General features: G+C 41.0%; 1 protein-coding gene across 11 annotated transcripts in view; it reads right to left on the bottom strand.

Annotated features, from left to right (window-relative positions):
• LOC127007621 (endonuclease III-like protein 1) overlaps positions 1-22297 on the bottom strand; it is a 61859-nt gene that overhangs the window by 4817 nt on the left and 34745 nt on the right. For 5 of the 11 annotated variants that reach the window (XM_050878766.1, XM_050878767.1, XM_050878768.1 and 2 more), the window contains 3 exons: positions 15634-15810; positions 15327-15497; positions 13707-13866 (listed from right to left, as the gene is read on the bottom strand). In XM_050878766.1, coding sequence (XP_050734723.1) covers positions 13707-13866; positions 15327-15497; positions 15634-15810 — 508 coding nt within the window. Of the gene's footprint in view, positions 1-4254; positions 4386-13706; positions 13867-15326; positions 15498-15633; positions 15824-22297 lie in introns of all 11 variants that reach the window. The other 6 variants (XM_050878769.1, XM_050878772.1, XM_050878771.1 and 3 more) reach the window with 3 other exon arrangements.

The raw sequence follows: 22297 nt of genomic DNA, 5'->3' as shown, positions 1-22297 counted from the left end.
AAGCCCTCTTATATGAACCACAAACATGCCAATTTGTATCGATAATCTACCATACAAGCACACGAAAGAACAGCTTGTATATCAAACAATATAGTCTGATCATACTCAAATGACTTGTAGTCTTTCAGATACCAAAATTTCATCTCATTCAGATACATAAAGTGATATCTGGGTCTGCAAGTATCTTTGCATAAGGAATTTTGATGTGTTGCATATCAATAACATGGATTATATTTGAAATAGCCTAGCATCACATTCAACAGTTATTATTTGCTATTTCATGTTATTTTGAATATTAATCATTATTTACATACAGTAAATTATTAAAATACCCTTCATTTGCACTTGCAGAGCCAGATGTCTTTTAATATACATGAAATGAGATGACTTATATGAATTTGAAAAACCATAGATCATTCGAGCATGATGTGACTGTTGTTTGATACAAGCTTGTCTTTTCGTGGGCTTGTGTACTTACCTATTTGTAGCCTACCGGGCCTGAGCTAAGTTCTAATAGTCCCGTCTCCTTATCTACATTTATCCAGCCTTTCCTTCATTTGTTGGACACTGTTTGCCTCCATCACCTCTTCCCGCAAGCTGTTCCACGTGTTAACACTTCGATGTGGAAAAACTATACTTTTTTAAGTCACTGAAACAAGCTCCTTTATTAAGTTTCTTCCTATGTCCTCTCAGCCCCTGCATTCTCGCAGTTAACCCCTTCAACACAAGGACGCGTATGCTACGTCCTTGCGTGCCCTGTACCATATCCGAGGACGCGCATACTGCATCCTGGCTCGCTTTACCCAGCATATGAGTTATTTCTTCTCGGATATTGTACGATTGTTTTTAGGATGTAGGTTGGATATGATACAGTGTCTTATTTGACTTTCAATGTTATTATTGTGTAATAACATAAGTGTGTCTTGCACACATCTGTACAGGTAACTCTCGATTTACGTGAGTATTGCGTCCTTGAAGAGGTCGCGTAAATCAAAAACAATGTAAATCAAACAAGAGGTAGGTTTCTGTCGAAAAATAAATATTCACTTCATTTAGTGGAGAGAGAGAGAGAGAGAGAGAGAGAGAGAGAGAGAGAGAGAGAGAGAGAGAGAATATCCATATCACCGAGATATCCATTCAGGCACTCAGTCTCAGCCTCACTCATGTGAGGAAGAAATGAGGGACACCATGAGCGACTGGCTAGTATTGGTACCGGTACCGAGCAGTCTGGTACCGTATAGCTGGTACCATTAGTACTGGTACTGGTACCGGTACCTGCCCACTCCTATTGTTGAGCAGCGTGGCAGCGTGGGTACTGTATTGTTGTTCAAGTGGCACGTGGGAAGAACTCAGCTCAGCTGTGTGGCCGCGGCGCCATGTGAGTCCAGTTGCGTGACATATGGTGGCCACTCCATAAAATATCACGTATAAGTGGAAAAAACGTGTAAATTAAACATTTATTTGGATTTTGGACCCCGCGTTATTTTAAAAACGCGTAAACCAAACTCGTGTAAATTGAGAGTTACCTGTACTTGACAGTAACAATCAATTCTAACAGAAAATAACAAAAATAATGAGAAAGAAATGATACATGTGTATGTGTGTGGAGTTCCTCTTCCCCCGAGTTGCCAAGTGGCTGGCTAGTGAGTGCATTGCCTCACCACCACCTCGGCTCTGGGACGTGGGAGCTCCGGCCTCCCCCTCACATCCATCCCGCTGTCTCTGTTCTTTATTTCTTCCTTCCTTCCTTCCTTCCTTATACCTCCCTGAAGTGTGTGTGTGTGTGTGTGTGTGTGTGTGTGTGTGTGTGTGTGTGTGTGAGAGAGAGAGTGAGAGAGAGAGAGAGAAATTACATAGATAACCAGACCACACAGGCCCTAAGGCCCAAACTAGGTGGTCTGTCCTAAACATAAGTGACAGTTGTTATGTGGCCACCATGATGTTGAAACTGACCTAGTGAACATTGAGATGGAGGAGATAGCGGTCAAGATTATTCTTAAATGATGCAATTGAGTTACACTGCACCACTGATGGTCGTAATCTGTTCCAATCTAAAACGACAGCATTAGTGAAGAAGAATTTTGTGCAATCTGAATAAACTTGTCTACATTTAAGTTTAGCACCATTATTTCTCGTTCATGTCGAATCATCCATCACAAACAGCTTGGTCGGATCCATGTTGGTAAAACCGTTAAGTATTTTAACCCTTAAACCGCTGCAATTGCTTATTTAATCAAGCCTCTCCGATCCCATGATGCTGTGATCGCTTATATAATCATGAATTTTCGCGCAATATGTTTTGAATTTTCCTGGCGCGCTTCCTTTCAAATGTGTTCTCGTGATCACTGGCAACTAAGGCATACCTTCACCAGAGCCTGAAATTCTATGATAAGGCTTTCATTCGAGTGTTTGTGGATATGTAGGAGGCGCCTGGAAACTCTCCTGACCCGACGGGTAGTAATCCACCCAAACATAATAGAAAACGTGGTAGTGGAAGAGAAAATGGAGGTTGTCAAGGCAGACTAGATTACAAGTTTTGAATGTTTACATAAAGCTGAAACTTGGAGGAAGGAATTATGTCATGTGTAATTCATTATAACTTGGATATAATACATAACAGTAAGCCTCTTGGCACACAGGTGTGTGTGTGTGTGTGTGTGTGTGTGTGTGTGTGTGTGTGTGTGTGTGTGTGTCTTGGTCCATGGTGTTGTAACGGTCTGAATGTGAATGAATGAGAGAATGTGAGTAAGTCGGTGAGTGACAGAGTGAGTAAGTGTGAATGAGTGAATGAGTGAATATGAGTGAATGAGTGAAAGAGTGAATGGGTAGTTGAGGAATGTAAGTGCGTAAAAGGTTATGAGAAGATAACACGGCGAGCGAATGAGCGAATATATGAACGAGTTACTGAAATCCCTCATCCCAAAGCCTCGAACCCCTCCAAGAAACCAATAACTAGTTAGTTAGATAGGTAGGAGTGATTGTAAAAGAATGTTCCGGAAGGGAGAGAGAGTCAGTAATGCGGGGTTAAAAGATCACGTGATGGAGGAGAGAAGCTGATGAGTAAGCGAGGAGGAGGAGGAAGGCAGCAGAAGCGGGAGAGAGGTGACCGGAGACGAGCACCACGGCAGCAAGCCAGAAGCTTGGAGAACGGACACACCACCCACGGCCTACTGTGTGAGGCGGGCTAGCAGGAGACGAGCAGCAGCCCTAGCAAGGAACGGCAGCGAGTTGGAGTTGGAGTTGAGAGCGGTGTCCACCTCTCCACTCCGCCCCCCCGAAAAACCACCCACGGCCTGCGGGGTGAGACGGACTACAGGATGGGAACTTCTATGGCGGGGTAACCTGCCCCTCGACTGTCCTGGGGGCTCCAATACCACTGCCCCAAGCTGCTCCCTACATCAAAGGGCGCCTGCCTCTCCACACCACCCGAGCCGCTCCATCTCTACATCAAGCGGCGCCCGTCTGTCCATCACCAGGACCGCCCATTCCCATCGTGGACGTCCTCTGCCGAGCCCGACACTCACGCAGCTCCTCCTCCTCCGCATCCAGCAACTACAGAGCTAAGCATTCTGTGTATTCCCCAAATCTCCCTTGTGTCGGTAGTTAGCTAGTTTAGAGGCCTACAGCCTGTCGGTCATTCATTTTTTTTTTTCATATTTTTATTAGCACTCCGCTAACCTTTATAGTAAACCAAATACATATTATATATATAACCTTACTGAGTGTTATCATTTGGAGCCTGTTTTGCTGCTCATTGGAAATTACTGAACCATACACACATCCCCTCCATAGTACATTATCACCATCCAGTTTCTTAATGCTGTCTCAAAAGTGGTTCCCACGGAAATCCTCCCACCCTCCATAATTAACCACACAAGTAACGCCCTTCTGGTCACAAACTTCGGAACGAGTGTTCACTTGTCCTGAGGCCTTAACATCCGGGACCAGCGCTCGACAACTACCACGCTACCACGTACCATCATAACCCTAGTGGTTGTCATAATCAAGGGATGTAGCTTTCATTTATTTAATTTAATTTAATTTTTTTTTTTCTCTATTTTCCACGCTACAGTGTAAATCAGATTTTTTTTTACATCATTATAGTTCATTACCTGAGAGAGAGAGAGAGAGAGAGAGAGAGAGAGAGAGAGAGAGATGAAGGGCAAGCTGGCAGGAAGATACGACAGGTCTGTAAGTGTGAACACACACACACACACACACTCCATCCCAAAACCCACTTAGCCAGTGTGGTACCTCTTTGGCTGACTCGGTAGGGAGTGGCTCTCTCGTCACGCTGGTCGCGGGTTCAATCCCAGGCAGCCGGCGAATACTCTCTCCTGGTCTTGATTAATTTCTCGTGTGTTTCGATACACGCAGAGGTCGTGCTGGATAATAGAAAAAGAGAATATACAGCTCCTGGGGCATGACAGTGGTGGCATAGTGGTGGGCATCCTCTCCTACAATTCTGTTGAGTTTCCCCGAAGGGGCAACAGATAGGATGGCCCATGCTCTCCAAGGGTAATAGAAAATGGGAAGTGTTGGAGGTATGTCTCTACAGGGACATTGTGAAATTGTGCACCAAAATGGGTCACTGTCTAAAGGTCTCAACACACAGAAATTAATCTACATAGGGGGGAAAGCCGTGTAGTGGAGCAACGGCTTGATGAACGAGCCTCCCATAACCCACTTAGCCAGTGTGGTACCTCTTTGGCTGACTCGGTAGGGAGTGGCTCTCTCGTCACGCTGGTCGCGGGTTCAATCCCCGGCAGCCGGCGAATACCCTCTCCTGGTCTTGATTAATTTCTCATGTGTTTTGATACACGCAGAGGTCGTGTTGGATAATAGAAAAAGAGAAAATACAGCTCCCAGGGCATGACATATTCTTGAATGAAATTTTTTTCTCAATCAAACCCATCATCCTGTTTGCTTTTTTAATGGACTCGTTGCACTGCTGGGAAAACTTGAGGTTAGACATCTCATAGTCCTTCTTTATATTTCTAGATCCAACCTGCAGAATCTGGCACTTGTTTATATCAAAAGGCATTTCCCATTTTATTGACCAATCTGATATTTTATGCAAACCTTCTTGTAGGCTCTGCCTGTCACATTCTGTAAGTACTGCATTGCCGATTTTCGTGTCGTCCGCAAATTTACTAATGAAATTATTGAGACCAAGGTCCCAGGACAGAGCCTTGGGGGACACCATGAGTGACTGGCATCCACTCAGAGGTCACTCCATTTTTTACAACTCTTTGCTCTCTATTGCTTAGCCAGTGCTTGATCCATTCGTGAAGCTTACCCCCCGATGCCTATTTCCTTGATTTTATGAAGCAACTTGTAGTGTGGAACTTTATCAAATGCCTTCTGGAAGTCCAAATAAATAATATCAAGTGATTTAGAAACATCATAGACTGCAAAAAGCTCGTTATAGAACATTAATAGATTCTACAAACAAGATCTGTTGTTACGGAAACCATGTTGCGAGTCCAGGATTAGTGAATTACACTCTAGGTAGTTAACTACTTTATCTCGAATAATTGTCTCAAATAATTTACCAATAATTGAAGTTAAGCTGATTGGCCTGGCCCTGGTCCTGGCCCTGGTTGCCTTTTTTTAAAATGGGTGTTATGTCAGACATTTTCCAATCACTAGGAATGATACCATGGTGCAAAGACATATTGAACAGCACTGTTAAAGGTCTGAGTATCTCTCTTGATATTTCTTTAAGTAATTTTGGATATATTTTATCAGGTCTTGGACTTTTGTTAGTTTTAAGTGACTGCAGCACTTTGAGAACCTCATCTGTACTGATTTCGAAGTCAGGGAGGGTATTTAAAGTCAGGGAGGAACACAGATGTAAGATGATGAAAAATCTCTCTCTGTCTCTCTCTCACACACACACACACACACACACAAGACCCACCTCCAGGAGGACGGCATTTCAGCCTTTTACTCCGTGAGATCTATGCGTGTTGCTGGTGAATCAGTGGGATATTTTCCATCATCTTACATCTTACATTTCCAGAAAGCGTTTGATAAAGTCCCGCATCATAAATTACTTTACAAATTAAAGCAAATAGGTATTGACAGTCAAGTAAACCAATGAATTGCGAATTGGTTGAGCAACAGACAACAAAGAGTAGTGATTGACGGATTTAACTCAGAGTGGGCGCCGGTCACTAGTGGCGTCCCTCAGGGCTCGGTTCTTGGCCCAGTGCTCTTCATTATTTACATCAACGACGTGGATGTTGGACTCAATAACCACATTAGTAAATTTGCAGACAACACAAAGATTGGAAACTCGGTTCTCACTGACGAAGACAGGCAAAGCCTCCAAGAGGATTTGCACAAAATTTCAGCTTGGTCGGATAGATCGGAGATGCCCTTTAACGTAGACAAGTGCCAGGTCCTTCAAGTTGGAACAAAAAATAAGAAGTTCGATTACGAAATGCGCGGCGTTAAACTCAAAAGCGTCCAATGCTTCAAGGACTTGGGGTCAAAATCGCGTCAAACCTCAAATTCTCACAGCAGTGCATCGATGCAGCAAATAAAGTGAACAGAATGTTGGGCTTCATTAAAAGAAACTTTTTATATAAGAATAAAGATGTAATACTCCCGCTCTACAACAGTTTAGTCAGACCCCACTTGGAATATGCAGTACAGTTTTGGTCTCCCCACCATGCAAAGGATATTGCTAAATTAGAAGGTGTTCAGCGTCGGGCAACGAAAATTATCCCTTCCTTGTGCAACAAATCCTACGAAGAAAGGCTTTCCACCCTTAACATGTTCTCTCTTGAGAAACGTCGCCTCCGAGGAAAACTGATCGAATGTTTTAAAATACTTAATGGTTTCACGAATGTAGACAGATCAACATTGTTTATGATCAATGACACTTTGCGCACGAGGAACAATGGCGTAAAACTCAGATGTAGACAAGTAAATTCAGACTGCACAAAATTTTTCTTCACCAACGTTGTAGTGCGAGAATGGAATAAGCTTCCACCATCAGTGGTATAGTGTAACACGATTGACTCCTTTAAAAATAAGCTCGACCGTCACTTCCTTCAACTTAATATCAACTAGAGTAGAAATGCAACGTTTTGGAGTTTTCTGATTAATGTAAAATCACTTAGGTTTAAGGACAGACCACCAAGTCTGGACCATGGGGTCTGTGTGGTCTGATTTTCTATGTAAATCTATGTAAATCCTTCCCTTCCCTCTCCTCCACTTTCCTCCACAAATCTATTCCTCTAGCACAACTAATATAAGGAAATACAATTCAACAGACATACGTCATCTATGTATGACACAAATTTCTCTGTATATTTATACATATCTCAAAATTATCAATTAATTTTTGTTTCTTTATGTGCACCATTAATTTTGCATATTTTCACATATAATACATGATGATTATGTTGAGTTTATGGCTTAAAACTTGTTATATTCAGTAGCGACATTTGAAACTTGGTGCATGCGGCCGGCCCGGATACGTGGCGGGCTGCTGTTTTTGCCTGGCCATAGTGAAGGGGTTAAGAAGAGATCATCCAACTTATACAGCATGATCAGATCTCCTCTCTCCCTTCTTTGTTCCATTGTCGTCAAGTCCATCTCCTTCAATTTGTCTTCATATGTCATATTCAAGAGTTCTAGGACCATTTTAGTTGCAATTCTCTGTATCCTTTCCAACTTTCTGATATCCTTCTTTTTGTGAGGCGACCACACAACTGCAGCATATTCAAGCTTTGGTCTTATCATTGCTATTATTTTCATCATCATTTCTTTGTCCATAAAAAGGAATGATACCCTTATATTTTGCATCTTCCTATGGGTTTCTCCAAACAGCTTGTTTATGTGCTTTTCTGGGGATAGTGTGTCTTGCATCGTTACTCCCAAATCTTTTTCTTCATGTACCACCTTGAAGTTCTCTTCTCCCATCCTGTATGTTTTCCTTGGTCTGTTTTTACTTTTCCCCATTTCCATAACATGGCACTTGTTTGCATTAAATTACATCTCCCATAACTGGCTCCATCTATACACTCAGTCCATGTCTTTTTGCAGCTCCTCACAATCTTCCTCCGTCCTCACTTTTCTTATTAACTTTGCATCATCTGCAAAATGGCTCATGTAACTTTTTATACCCTTTGGCATATCATTTATATATACTATGAACATTATTGGTGCCAGAACTGAGCCTTGGGGAACTCCACTCTCCATTCTCCTCCAATTTGATTTTTCCTCTCTAATCACTGTCCTCATTTCTCTTCCCATTAAGCAATCCTTCATCCACTCTATAACCTTTCCGCCCATTCCTCCCTACTGCTATAGTTTCCAGATTAACCTTTTGTGCAGAACCTTGTCAAAAGCTTTTTTCAAATCGAGATATACACAATCAGCCCATCCTTCTCTCTCTTGCACCACGTCTATTGCTCTTGAGTTGAAACATAGTAAGTTAGTGACACACAATTTCCTTTTTCTAAATCCAAACTGTCCTTCATTTATCATGTTTTCCTTTTCTAAATGTTTGACCCATTGCTTTTTTATTATACTTTCACAAATCTTGCACATTACACTTGTCAAAGAAACTGGTCTATAATTTAGTGGTTCAGTTTTATCTCCACTTTTATAAATTGGTACAATGTTCGCTCTCCTCCATTCTAAGGGCACTTTTCCTGTATTTATAGAGCATGTTATTATGTCATAAAGTGGCTCCAGTAATTCATTTCTACACTCTTTTAGTACTTGTCCTGAGATTCCATCTGGTCCCATAGCTTTCCTTCCATCTAAGGTTTTCATCAGCTGTATCAGTTCTGCTTTATAAATCTTTACATGATTCAGTTTCCCCTCATTGCAATTTTTGAGACCCTAGTGAAAGTCAGTTTCCTCTGTAAACACTTAGGGCTGTATTACAAGTCAAACCCGAATTATTTCGGGTTCAATGATCAGCGGTTGTTGGTATTACAAGTAGCATATTTCGGTTTGGGTCAGGCGGCATTACTGGAACACTCGGGAAAGATTCTTAGGGTGCCCCCCCCAAGTCGTTTGTAACTACAAAAACAGCATTGTCAGTGTTAATGCCATTTGAAATTTTAGTTATTAAAATTAATTACATATGTTTTGGCAGTGAAAAAAATGGATTTCACTGATTTTGATAATGTTATTCATCTGTTCTTCGCATCGGTTGGTACCCTGGTCATCCCCAAGCCACTGACCCGTGATATGGGTGACTTGTCATACCAACATTCGGAACCCAAAAAGTCCTCCCGAAACCAAACCAGACCCGAAACTTCTCGGGTTTAACTTGTAATACGGCCCTTGATGAAAATTTTTATTTATTATTTCTGCAATTTTTTGGTCCTTTTCATAGATTACATTTTAGCCTTTCCACTCCATTTCTTTTTAACTTTCCGTTTACGAATTTATAAAACATTTTTAGTTCTTTACATTTAAAATTTATTCTTTTTTCAAATTCAGCTTCCTCCTCTCTCCTTATTTTCACATAATCATTTCTTGATTTTTTATATAATATGTCCCTATTGTTCTTATTTGGTCTTTTCTTTAATTCCTCCATGCCTTATTTCTATTTCTTCTTGCTGTCTCACACCTCCATCCAAACCATGTTTTCTCTCCTTTAGTTTTTACTGTGTAGAATGGAACATATATCTCTATTCCTCTGTTGTAAATATTCATAAAAGTGTCATATTTATCTTGAATATTAGTACTCCTCTTCATATCAGTCCAGTCTACCCCACTGAAGAAAGTCTTGAGTCCAACGTAATCTGCCTTAGCGTAGTTTTTCCTTTTTTCCTTATAAGCCTCTTCTTGATATTCACATCCTTCCAAAGCTTTCATCTCCAATAGTTCATGGTCGCTCTTTCCTAAGGGGCACTCATGACTGACTCCTTCATCCAATTCCACGTTTTGTGTGAAAATTAGGTCGTCTTGATAGTTCGTCATCCCCTCTCAACCGTGTTTCTCCTTGCACCCACTGCGTCATCAGGTTATCTGTCACCAGCTTCAATAGTTTACTTCCCTAAGTATTTTCACCATCCTCCGTTACAAAATCTTCCCATTTCACTTCTTTGCACCTTTGTACCTTTTTAGTATTTTCTATTTCATCTGTCAGTGCCCGTATTGTATTTTCCAGCATAGCGTTACATCTTACTTCATTCCAACTTTTGGTTTTAGGGGGGACACAGGCTGTTATTATGTTATTCTTCTCTCCACCTTTTACCAGTACCTGCACAGCCATCACCTCTGCACTGTCATTTCCATATCTCACTTCAGTCACCTTCAAGTCTTGCTTCATCATTATCATCACTCCTCCTCCCTTTCCTTCTTTCCTATCTTTTTTCCAAATGTTTTACTTGCTCTTTCCCTCCACTCCAAGTTCCAGTTCTTTTACAAGCTTTGTTTCAACTATACATATAATATCTGGATCACTCTCCCTTAAATAATCAGTTAGTTAAATTTTCTTTGATATAAGACCATCTATGTTTTTGTACGCAATCTTTAAACCTTTCTTCCCTTCTCCCTTTTTCCCCTCTTTCTATCAACACCCTTTCTCCCTCCCCTCACCTCCTATCCACCACTTCATCAGTTTTTCGTTCTTCATTCTTCAAAAAAAATTCTTCTTCTTCTGATCTTTCATCATTTCTCTTTTTCACTTCATTTATCATTTCCTTAGCTTTCGTTCTTTCATCCTCTGACATATTACTCCTCACATATATTTGCTTATATTCTTCAGAGTTGTTTAGTTTCCATGACCTATTTAGTATAGTTTCTGCTGCCATTTGGGACCTTAGCTTTATCTTTAGTGATCTGTTTTTTCCTTCTTTGTATCTTCCCAATCTAGTTATTTCATCTACTTCTTCCTCTATCTTTTCCTCCTCTTCAGTATTCATATTTCTCAATATACTTTTCACCTTCCTTCTCTCGTAACTCTCTCTCTGAGCCTTCACTGTTTTTTTTTCTTCCTTGACATCAAACACTATAACACACTTTTTCTTTTCTGCCATGTCCCTCACCTTTGTTTCTCCATTTTTTAGTACATTCACAACTTATTTTTCTATGTCTTGCCTCTGTTCCTGTTGCTGTTGTTCTAGGATTTCCCTAAAGCTAATTTTTTCCTTGTCTTTTTCACTTCACTCCTTCAGTTCATCATTAACCTGGTAGCAGCGGGGATCATGTTTCTTAATGGTCTCACCAAGCGAGAAAAACAAGAGAAAATCACCCCTCACACAAACCATTTCATAATATATATCAAAGCATTTGTGATCAGATTATGTATCATCTATTTTGGGGGGTTTATATCATGGCACAAATTTGGCCCATCGCTGCTACACGGTAAAGCCACAAATTTGGCCCGTTGCTGCTACCAGGTTAACCACATCCTTAATCTTTTCCTCAACCTTTACACCCTCACTCTGCTGATCATTTCCTATCTTCTTTGCTACCTTTCTTTTTATCATTTCTTCCATCTTTTTCTCCATGTCTTCGTTTGTCCCCATCACACTAATTTCTCTTTCCATTTTCAAAATTTGTATCTTATGGTCTTTTTTTATTTTCCATCTTCAGTTGCGCTATTTCTTTTTGGCTTTCCAACTGATCCTTAGTCAATTGAATTATTTCTTCTCTCAAGTTTTCAACCATTTTCTTTGTCTCTTCGTCTCTTCTCCTTGCCACATCATCTCTCTTTTTTACTTCGGTCAGTGCCTGAATCACTTCCCCAAACTCCATTCTCAACTTCCTCATTTCTATCACTACTCTGTCACGCTCCACTTTGTTCATCCTTTTCCACTATATAGGTTCCCTTGTTGATTCTGGCGTGAAGCTCTTGAAATTCCCTCCCGAGTCCCCTTCCTGCTGATTTGGAGGCGCCATCTTGAATCTTTGTTTACCTTCCTTCCCACCTCCTTCCTCTCCTTCTCCTCCCTGTTAAACTTATTACTTCACACTCTCATATTCCTCGCAGTTCCTAGACTCTTAGGAGACGGGACTAATCTACTTGGCTGTTGCTCGGGCCCTAATCGACTGGCATATAGATTGTTGATCTCTACCTCATCTGTCGACGTCCCTTCGCTTCCATTGTGTGTTAGATTACTGATGCAAATCATTGAGTTGTTTTTTGTATACATAAACATTCAAATATATTACTGAAAAATAAGCTTGAATGTCTATCACAACAGTTGATTTTCATGTATTCACGAACTAGAAATGCGCAGGTGCCACATTTATCAAAATTCCCGCTTTGTTGGTGGACAGATGAAATGAAACAGACTATAGGACTTTAAACAAAAACAATAAGTGTGCAGTAATGAATTCATAAAGGGATGGAAGTTAAAAAAATGACCTGTGGTATTCCTTAAATATTATCATTAATTTATCATAAATGCCAGATGTTTAGTGTTAAGAGAAAGCATTCTACTGCTATCAACCTTTTCAATCCAGGGTCATATATATACGTATTTCTGACCTCAGTGTGCCATCCAGAGGACAATATATACATTTTACTATAATTAGTCTACTATAAAAGAAAAGTCTTATAACTATTTTCTGTGTTTTTTTATCTTCTGGAAAATGTTGTGAATAACTTAACTATTTATGCTGAAGCCTGTTATATTATATTTGGGAGAAAGAAGGGACGAGAGCCAGTGTTTGTGTGGGTGTTATGATGCTGCTTAGGGGAGATAAGACTCTCTCTCTCTCTCTCTCTCTCTCTCTCTCTCTCTCTCTTTACAGTAAAAGTCCAAAAATCCAAACACGGATAATCAGAAAATCTCAACACTCCAAATATCTAAAGTGGATGACAAAAAAAGAGGGGGGGCACCAAATGCACCAGGCAGCTGGGGGAGGCAACAGAAGATTCAGGATGTAAATTTAGTCCAGGTGTTGACAAGACAAATGTTCGCTTGATTTTCAGTCTGTGTAGTACCCTATAATGTCGTAGAGATGGGTCCCATGGCTTCTACAGGTGCTAATTCTTAGCTGATGCCATAGAACAACATGTCAAAGTGAAAATGAGAGTGGCATTACAGTAGGTTTAAAGAATTTTGCACAGTACAGTAATTTGGTAAAAATATTATAAATGAGTGATTAGAGAATAGATTAAGTGAAAATACAGTGCTCAGGCAGCCTCGGCTATACTATACTATACTATATACTATACTGTTATACATTGTTAATTTAGAAAAGAGTTGCTGTTGTTGGTGTAAAAGCGATCGCAGCCTTGTTTACATCTGCGGAGAGATTTGCAGTTTAATTCAAGTGCCATTGCTGCACTAAAACTTCACTAGTCAGTGACCCAATGCTGATTCTTGACCTTGTAAGACGCAGGATGATTTTCAGGTGTATTTTTTTGGAAAAAAACTGCGTCTTATAAGCCGTCGAATACGGTAATTTTGTTAGTTACTATTAACTACTACTACTATAGTTGGTTCTATGAGACCTGGCAGGCCTAATCCTTCAAGGATGGACTTGTGGACTTGGCATCATTGATTGGGTGACAGACCCATTGACTGCTGTTTACTAGATCCAACCTGTGGCAAATCTGGTTTGCCGTGACATAGCCTACTATCCAAGCACTGATACCAACTCTGCGAGTCCATCCTTGAAGGGTTAGCTCCGCCAGCTCTCATGGAACCGACTATAGTACTTGATCACTTATAACCCTTTATTGCAACTACTGTGGCTTGATCTTCCCTTACCAATGCCAGTCAGCTTGCCCCAGGCAATGTCCATACAGAGGTGAGCCATCTTGGGCCCTACACCAGGCAGCTGGCACATCTCCTTCACTGTGGATGGGATATCTCCTTCATAATCCCTCTTCAGAATCTCACAAGTCTTTTTGATGTAAGCCACCTTTTTCTGGAAACATCATACATGCCTCTTATAAGTGCCACTCTGTATTGTAGCTAAATCATCCACACACCACATCTTTTCTCACCATTTCACCATCATCTTCCACACATTCTTCAAAATACCCTAAAAAATCCTCCTATTTTTTCAATAAACTCCAGAATGGAGGTTGCAGAACGCTTAACCTCAGACCTTGCTATCATTTCCAACTAAGGTAAAAGGAACCTTGTGTCCTTCAATGCCTCAAAAACCCAATTTCTCCACCTATCAACTCGACACAATCTTCCAAACACCTATCCCCTATTCTTCAAGAACACAGCTGTCACCTTCTTCAACACTAAACATCCTCGGTCTATCCTTAACTCAAAATCTTAACTGGAAACTTCACATCTCTCTCACTAAATCAGCTTCCTCGAGGCTGGGCGTTCCGTATCGCCTCCGTCAGTTTTTCTACCCCGCACAGTTGCTATTCATATACAGGGGCATTGTCCATCCTCGTATGGAGTATGCATCTCATGTGTGTGTGTGTGTGGGGGGGGGCCTTCACTCACACAGCTCTCTTGGACAGAGTGGAGTCAAAGGCTCTTCGTCTCATCAGCTCTCCTCCCCTTACTGATAGTCTTCTACCTCTTAAATTCCGCCGCCATGTTGCCTCTCTATCTTCTATCAATATTTTCACACTGACTGCTCTTCTGAACTTGCTAACTGCATGCCTCCCCCCCTCCCGCAGCCTCGCCACACACAACTTTCTACTCAAGCACACACACACAACTTTCTACTGTCCAAATCCCTTATGCACAAGTTAACCAGCATCTTCACTCTTTCATCCCTCATGCAGGTAAACTCTGGAACAATCTTCCTTCATCTGTATTTCCTCCTACCTACAACTTGAACTCTTTCAAGAGAAGGGTATCAGGACACCTCCTCCTCCCAAAATTGACCTATCTTTTAGCCACTCCTCTTGATTTTTGTGGGAGCAGCGAGTAAAGGCCTTTTTTTTCTTTTTTTTTTTCATTATTGTTTCCTTTTTTTTTATCTTTGAACTGTCTCCTCTCCTGAAAAAAAATAAATAAAAAAAAGATGGTAAAGATGACAAATACCTTAACTGATCCCTGGTTCATTTATGTTTTAAAGGATAAATTCCCTGAAAAAAAGAGAAGAATGTTTGAAATATTTGAGAAGAAAGGTGAGCAAGAAAGTGAAGGAACTTGAGTAGTCTTTTCAAGGATGGCATGCATGGTAAGAAGCAGCTGGAAAAGACTCTCCTGCTTTAATTACCCTAAGAGAAAATACCAAGAGGTAGGTGTTAAAATAGTAACTGTCAATTAATCTGAGGTGGGAGGAATGAAAAGGCTGAGGTTAGGGAGGGTGAAGGTGCAGACTTTTCTACTGTGATCATCCCCTTGAGGAAGGTCAAAAAGGTAGGTGTCAAGAGAGGACAGGATAAATAAGAAGGCATCAACACACACCTTCCAAAATCCCACAGGGTAGATGAGTTCCCCAAGGGTAGTATCTGAGGTGTTGAGGAGGCTGTCTGGGGTGAGGCCATGTTGACGCAACTTTGTCATGGCTGCATGAGTTACTTGGTCTTTGGTCTGGCTGCTCAGCATGAGAGAAATAAGCACCTGAAAGCGGTACACCTGCGGGTTGTTCTTAATAAGTTGGAGCGTCTTCCATTAAGATGTTTCATGTCATTATTTGAATCTGAGAAAATGCCTTAAAAGCAGATCTGTTACTAATTTGTTTTAAGTTGATGTGAACACACCCTGCTATTACCTTTGGTTCAGCCCCTTGCTCTATACACTGCTCAGCCCCCATGCTGTCCACTGGGGCATCCTGTGCAGCTCGCATAGCTTGAAGGTTCTTCAGGACTTGCCTCCACTGGGGTGGCTCCCATCCACCTTCTCCCTCATCTCTCCTGCCATCAACACCACCATCACACCTCTCATTACCCTGAAACACAAGGCTTTTTTTTTATTAAAAAAAAAAATATATATATATATATATATATATATATATATATATATATATATATATATATATATATATATATATATATATATATATATATATATATATATATATATATATATATATATATATATATATATATATTCTTTTTAAAATTATACTTCACAATAAGATATGGCACTTTAAAAGTATATCTTGAGAACTTTTACATATTTTGATAGACATAAGGAACTAACTACCAAACAGGATGGGTCACAGCCCATTCCCTGAGGTTTACCAGACTCGGTTCAGCAATCACCAATATTTAGTACCGCCACAGACTTTTTCCCACTATTTTTTTACAGCAATGGAAACAGCTCAAGGGCAGAAAAAAAAACAAAGAACAAATAAAAAGACTTAAGCACAACCCCAACAAAAGACGAAAGAGAGAGTGGCCAGTTGTACCCAGCATTATCCCAATATTATACCAATGTACCTCAATATTACCTCAATGATGTTCTAATGTACCCAATATTACCCCAACGTACCCCAATGTTGTCACACCTATGGTGATGTCATGCCTGTGAAGGGTATTGTAAAGATAATGTAAGAAACAACAACTACACCCAATATGTATTACATCAATCATACCCCAACATACCAATGTACATACATAGGGGTAGTACTGGGTACATTGGGGTATCATTCACGAAATATTGTAGTACATTCTACATTGGGGTAATATTGAGTACAAAGGGGTATCATAAGGCAATATAGGTAGTCCAATATCATAGAGGCAATATAGGTATGGGGATTAATCCTCCCATGGGTCCTGCATCCCTGCCCTATGGTGAGCAGTCAGTCCCACCCCTGATCAGGTCTGGTTGGAGGAGGGGCTTGCACCCCCTCCCCCTATGAAAAAAAATTGTACTCGCCAAAAACAAAATAAAAATTAGAGGTCGGGGTCGTGGTGCAAGCCTCAACCCCAATCCAGTCTTGCTTGGGGGCCAGACCATGCGGCAGATTTTCAAGATGCATCCACATCTGGGGAGTCTGCCGTCAGTGACAGGTGTAGTAGGGCAAAGCCTACGGGAGCCCTGCACCTCAAAGGAGGAAGGGCCCCCTAGCCCCTCTTTTTATTTTGGGGGCGGCCGGGGTGATGCAAAGGCAGCGCCTGCCTGCAGAACCAAGCCTGGGGTTAACCTTCAGAGGGCTTTGCGTGTGGGCTCCTGAAACGTCTGGAGCCTCTCGGACGATGATTGACTGACTGCCTATTATATGAGCTCAGAAGGCTGAGGGTGGACATAGTGGCACTCTCTGAAATGAGGAGGCCTGGCAGTGGCGAGATCAGTAAGGGGGGGTACACCTTCTACTGGTCCAGCATGAGCAATGGCTTCCATCTCAAGGGGGTAGCTTTTGGCATCTCCAGCCAACTACTGGCATTTGTAATTGAGGTTGCTCCAGATGATGATGTTATAACGCGAGTGAGACTGAAGCACACTCTGGGCTTGACGTCTCTTGTTGCAGTGTACGCTCCTACCAAGATGTTTAAAACGGAAGAGAAATAGATGTTCAATGCAAAACTCGATTCCGTATTAGACCAGTGCCCTCCTGGGGACACACTTATTGTCTTGGGTGACTTCAGCAGTGCTAGATAAGTGGAAATTCCAGATATTTGGGGTATATTCCAAAAGTTCCCTACAAAATCTCATTGAACCAGAGATGTTTACACAGGTACTATACACTCAGAACTGCACCTATTGACTATAAGTAGGCATGCAATGTTTGACACGCAGACACGCAATGTCATTAGCAGTCCAGTAGTGGGTGTGGGACTGCCCTTGTAATATTAACAAAAACAGAGCCAACAAGTCTTGCCAAAATGGCAGTGCCAGCCAAATGCTCACACCAAGACTCAGACCAAGCCCTGCCAGGCGGGGAGACACTTTGTAAAAGATGGAAACGTCACAGTCAATGAGTGTGACCAGTGTTGCCTCTATTGCAACTGGACACTGGGCAGCCCTGCTTACAGCCATACTCCTGCAGCTGGGTTGGTGCATCCAACAGATCAGTGAATCAGCTGGGTGCAACTAATATGGCATTTCACAAACAGTTCCCTCAGCATTCCTTCACCTGCTCTTACAGGGGACCCTTTACTCCTCTCTTAGCCATTTCGTTTCGGTAAAACTTTTGCTGTTGCCATTGAAATATCAAATGCCTTTGATAGTCTGGCATAAATCTTTGCCTTCCAAACTACCCTCCTATGGATTCTATCCCTCTCTCTGTACTCTTATCTCCAGTTTCCTTTCCAGACATTCTATCTCTGCTGTAGTAGATGGTCACTGTTCTTCCACTGAACCTATCAACAGTGGTATCCCGCAGGGCTCTGTCCTATCTCCCACACTCTGTTATACATCAATGATCTTTCCACAACAAACTATCCTATCCACTTGTATGCTGATGACTCTACTCTGCATTATTCAACTTCTTTCAACAGAATACCCTCCCAACAGGAATTGAAAGACTCCAGACTGGAGGCTGCAGATTGTTTAACTCCAGACCTTGATATCATTTCTGATTGGGGCAGGGAGAACTTGATGCCCTATAGCGCCTCAAAAACTCCATTTCTCCACCTATTAACTCGACACAATCTTCCAAACACCTATCCCCTATTCTTCGACAACGCTCAGCTGTCACCTTCAACACTAAACATCCTCGGTCTATCCTTAACTCAGAATCTTATCTGGAAACTGCACATCTCTCTTACTAAATCAGCTTTCTCTAGGTTAGACTTGCTGTATCATCTCTGCCAGTTCTTCTCCCCAGCACAGATGCTGTCCATATACAGGGGCCTTGTCTGCCCTCGTATGGAGCATTCATCTCATGTGTGGGGGAGCTCCACACACACAACCCTATTAGACAGAGTAGAGTCTAAAGTTCTTTGTCTCATTAACTTCCCTCCTCTTTCTGACAATCTCCTACCTCTTAATTGTGTTGTATCTCTTTCTATCTTCTACCAATATTTTCATGCTGACTGCTCTTCTGAACTAGCCAACAGCATGCCTCCTCTCCTCCCACACCCCTGCTGCACTTTACTTTCTACTCTTGCTTACCCCTATACTGTACAAATCCCTTATGCAAGAGTTAACCAGCATCTTTATTCTTTTATCCCTTCTGCTGGTAAACTCTAAAACAGCCTTCATTTGTCTGTATTTTCTCCTGCCTATGACATGACCTTTTTCAAGAGAGGAGTGTCAAGACACCTCCCAAAATTGACTTCTCTTTTGGCCTCTTGTTGTTTTTCTTTTGTTGGAGCAGTGCTTGGTGAGCTTTTTTGTGGCTTCTTTGTTTTAGTGCCTTTGAGCTGTCTCCCTTGCAGTGAAAAAAAAAAAAAAAAAAAAAAAAAAAAAAAAGCAGCAGCAATCAAAGCTGAACGGAACATTCGTAGAAAGTAAAGATGCAGCAGAGGTGACACTGGCCAGGCTCCTTAAGGGGACTGTCCAGAAGTGATTTTACGAAAAAATATGTAAAATGAGTTAAAGCCACTGAGAGATACATGTGGGCTAGGACAGTTCACCCGTGGCCTGTTCTGGAAAAATCTCTATATTTAAAGGGCAAATTTAAAGGTCACGCACACCCCCTGACTCATGTGGATGATAAATGTTTTTTGTTTACATCAATATATATATACATCAATATATACAGACAATCAATATAAAACCTGGCGACACTGAGGAAGATTGCACCTTCTGAAACCCTCATTCTTAGAACGATAATATTTTTTTTTTATGTGTTAGCCTATAGCATTGGTAGGCTTTCTTGAGGGGCCTGGTGGTTAGCCCCAGCCCGTCATGGTGCAGGCAAGTATTTATAGTGGCGCCATCTATTCATGGCTCATGCTGCCCCCCGGAGCTCATTCTTGATTCACTTGGATGGTTTCCTCTAGAGTCCGGGTTGATGGGTGGTCTTCAGGACAGCATGTGGGTAGTCTTAGGCCACTTGATGGTGACTGAAAAATCCCAGGTTGTAACGGTGGATTCAAACCCGCGTCGTCAAGGACACAGTGAATGTGGGGCCCACACGCTAACCACTCAGCCACCGTGGCCTTCCCAAACACAAACAATTTTTTTTTACTTACATTGTAAGGGGAACCAGGTGCGATATCAAGAGGTAGCATGCGTCAGGAATATCCTTGTAAACATGTTTCCAAACTTAGAATATGTAATTTTGGTGACTAGTAACAATAAATAATCTGAGCTAGAAATAAAAGAGGAAAAAAAAAAAATTTAAAGGCCGTTTTCTCAAAACAAAGTTTTTCTCACATTTCTCCCTATTTCTCCAGCCCAAATTAATCGATTTTAATGTTTTAGGTACCATTTTAAAGAAGACTGAATGCACAATGACAATAAAGACTTTTTTTCTGTTATTTTTTTTCACAAAAATTCATGAACCGTTTAAACGTGAGTGAAAATGAAAAAAATCATGTAAAAAAAAATAAGAGAAACTGAAAAATCTGGCTCTTTATCTTTGTTTCACCACTTGCAAGTTTTATATTTATGTAAAACGTTATCCTAAATACGTGATGAACTGAATGGAATTGAACATTTTTAAAATTGTAAAAAATTTTTTTTTCTTATACAGTACCCTCTCGAGTTTCATGCTTGCTTCATTCTGAAGGTATAGCGCTAAACTCGAGGATCGCGAAACTCGAGGTATTGAAATACATGAAAAAGCGCTTATTGGTTCTGGCCCGTGGAAAAAAAAAATTTCAACTTGACTCCCTTGTTATCACAATTTTTTTCGACTTTGCTCTCTTGTTATATCAAAATACGTACCTTGGTAATAGGCAGAAAATGGGAAGTGAGAACAGGTCATTCTGAAGCCACAGTTGAAGGCGGCTGCCTTAAAATTGGACGGCAGTTCTGAATACACGCTTGTGATCCATGTGGTGTCATCTGCTAATGTAAGGGTGGTTGCTCGCGGTCACCCGTGGTACAGTTGGACAAACCTATAGCTTCTGGTAGTTTTCTGTGTGTTATGGTATAATCTGCTAACTCTTTCTGTTATATATCATCAAATCACAAGCATCATGATTGACTTTTCAATGCCTGTTGAACATAAACTGCCGCTGCAATCACAAAATAGCTCACAGAGAGGTTCAACTTGCTTACTGCTTCCATATTTCCCTCACCGCTCACAAAGACCACAAGCGGACAAAAAAGAACAAATCCAGGCAAATTAACATTTTTAATGCTGTGTACAGGTAACTCTCGATTTACGCGAGAATTGCGTCCTTGAAGAGGTCACGTAAATCAAAAACAATGTAAATCAAACAAGAGGTAGGTTTCTGTTGAAAAATAAATACCGTATTTTGCGGCATATAACGTGCACCCCAAACCTTAAGACAACAATTTTGAAAAAAAAAAGTTCTTAAAATGCTCAGAAATATGTACGGGTTAAAGAACATTGACAATGTACAGTTTCCTAAAATTTATATATTTTTGGTGTAATCTTTACTGCTTGAATTGACAAGTGTCCTTCAGTAAAGCAATGAAAATGGCGGCCGGGCTGGTGTTGTGAGAAATACATCCCCATACATACTGATGATGCACAGCTTCTGATATCATAATAAGCATATTATTCTCACCATCACTCGTAGGTTATGACAGACAACTAGGAAAGACACGATTCACACGGTTCTGGTGACACGCGGCATGCAGCTGTTTGTTGTTTGGATGTGGTTGTGTGGTTTTCAAACAATGCAAATGGCGGCCGGGCTGGTGTTGCGAGAAATATCTCCTCGTACATACTGATTATGTACAGCTTCTCAGATCATAATAAGCATATTATTCTCACAGTCACTCGTAGGTTATGACAGACAACTAGGCAAGACACAATTCTCGTGGTTCTGGTGACGCGCGGCATGCAGCTGTTTGTTGTGTGGGTGTGGTTGTGTGGTTTGTAAACAATGCAAATGGCAGCCGGGCGTGAAATAACTCCTCGTGCAAGACTCATGATGTACAGTTTCTGATATCATATTTACCCCATTATTCTCACTAATATTAATAATTAATAATGAACACATGGACATTTTTTTCCAATATGATTTTTTTATGTAGCTTGTACTGCTCCTGAGTCATACAATCGTAAGCCAGCTGTGACATCAAGATCAAGATCATACAAATGGCGCCCGATGGAAAAATGGGATAACATCAGGGCATGGGCGATCCTCCACCGATTTAATTTTTGTATAGTAGTTATTTGTTCGCACTGTATTCTATGGTAACATATTATAAGACAGCTATGGACTATGAAGGATCATTAACAATAATAAAGGTAAGTTTGCAGTCGTTATTGGATAAGACGAAACACAGACCCTTAAAAACACTCCAAAGAAAAAAATCATTATGAATTTGTACAATCGGCGTATAATGCGCAGGGCTAAACTTTCAGGCATTTTTATGTGAAAAAGGTGCACGTTATACATTCA

This window comes from Eriocheir sinensis, chromosome 36 (assembly GCF_024679095.1).
Source record: "Eriocheir sinensis breed Jianghai 21 chromosome 36, ASM2467909v1, whole genome shotgun sequence".
NCBI classification, from domain to species: Eukaryota; Metazoa; Arthropoda; class Malacostraca; order Decapoda; family Varunidae; genus Eriocheir; species Eriocheir sinensis.
This window is presented reverse-complemented; position numbering and strand designations above follow the sequence as displayed.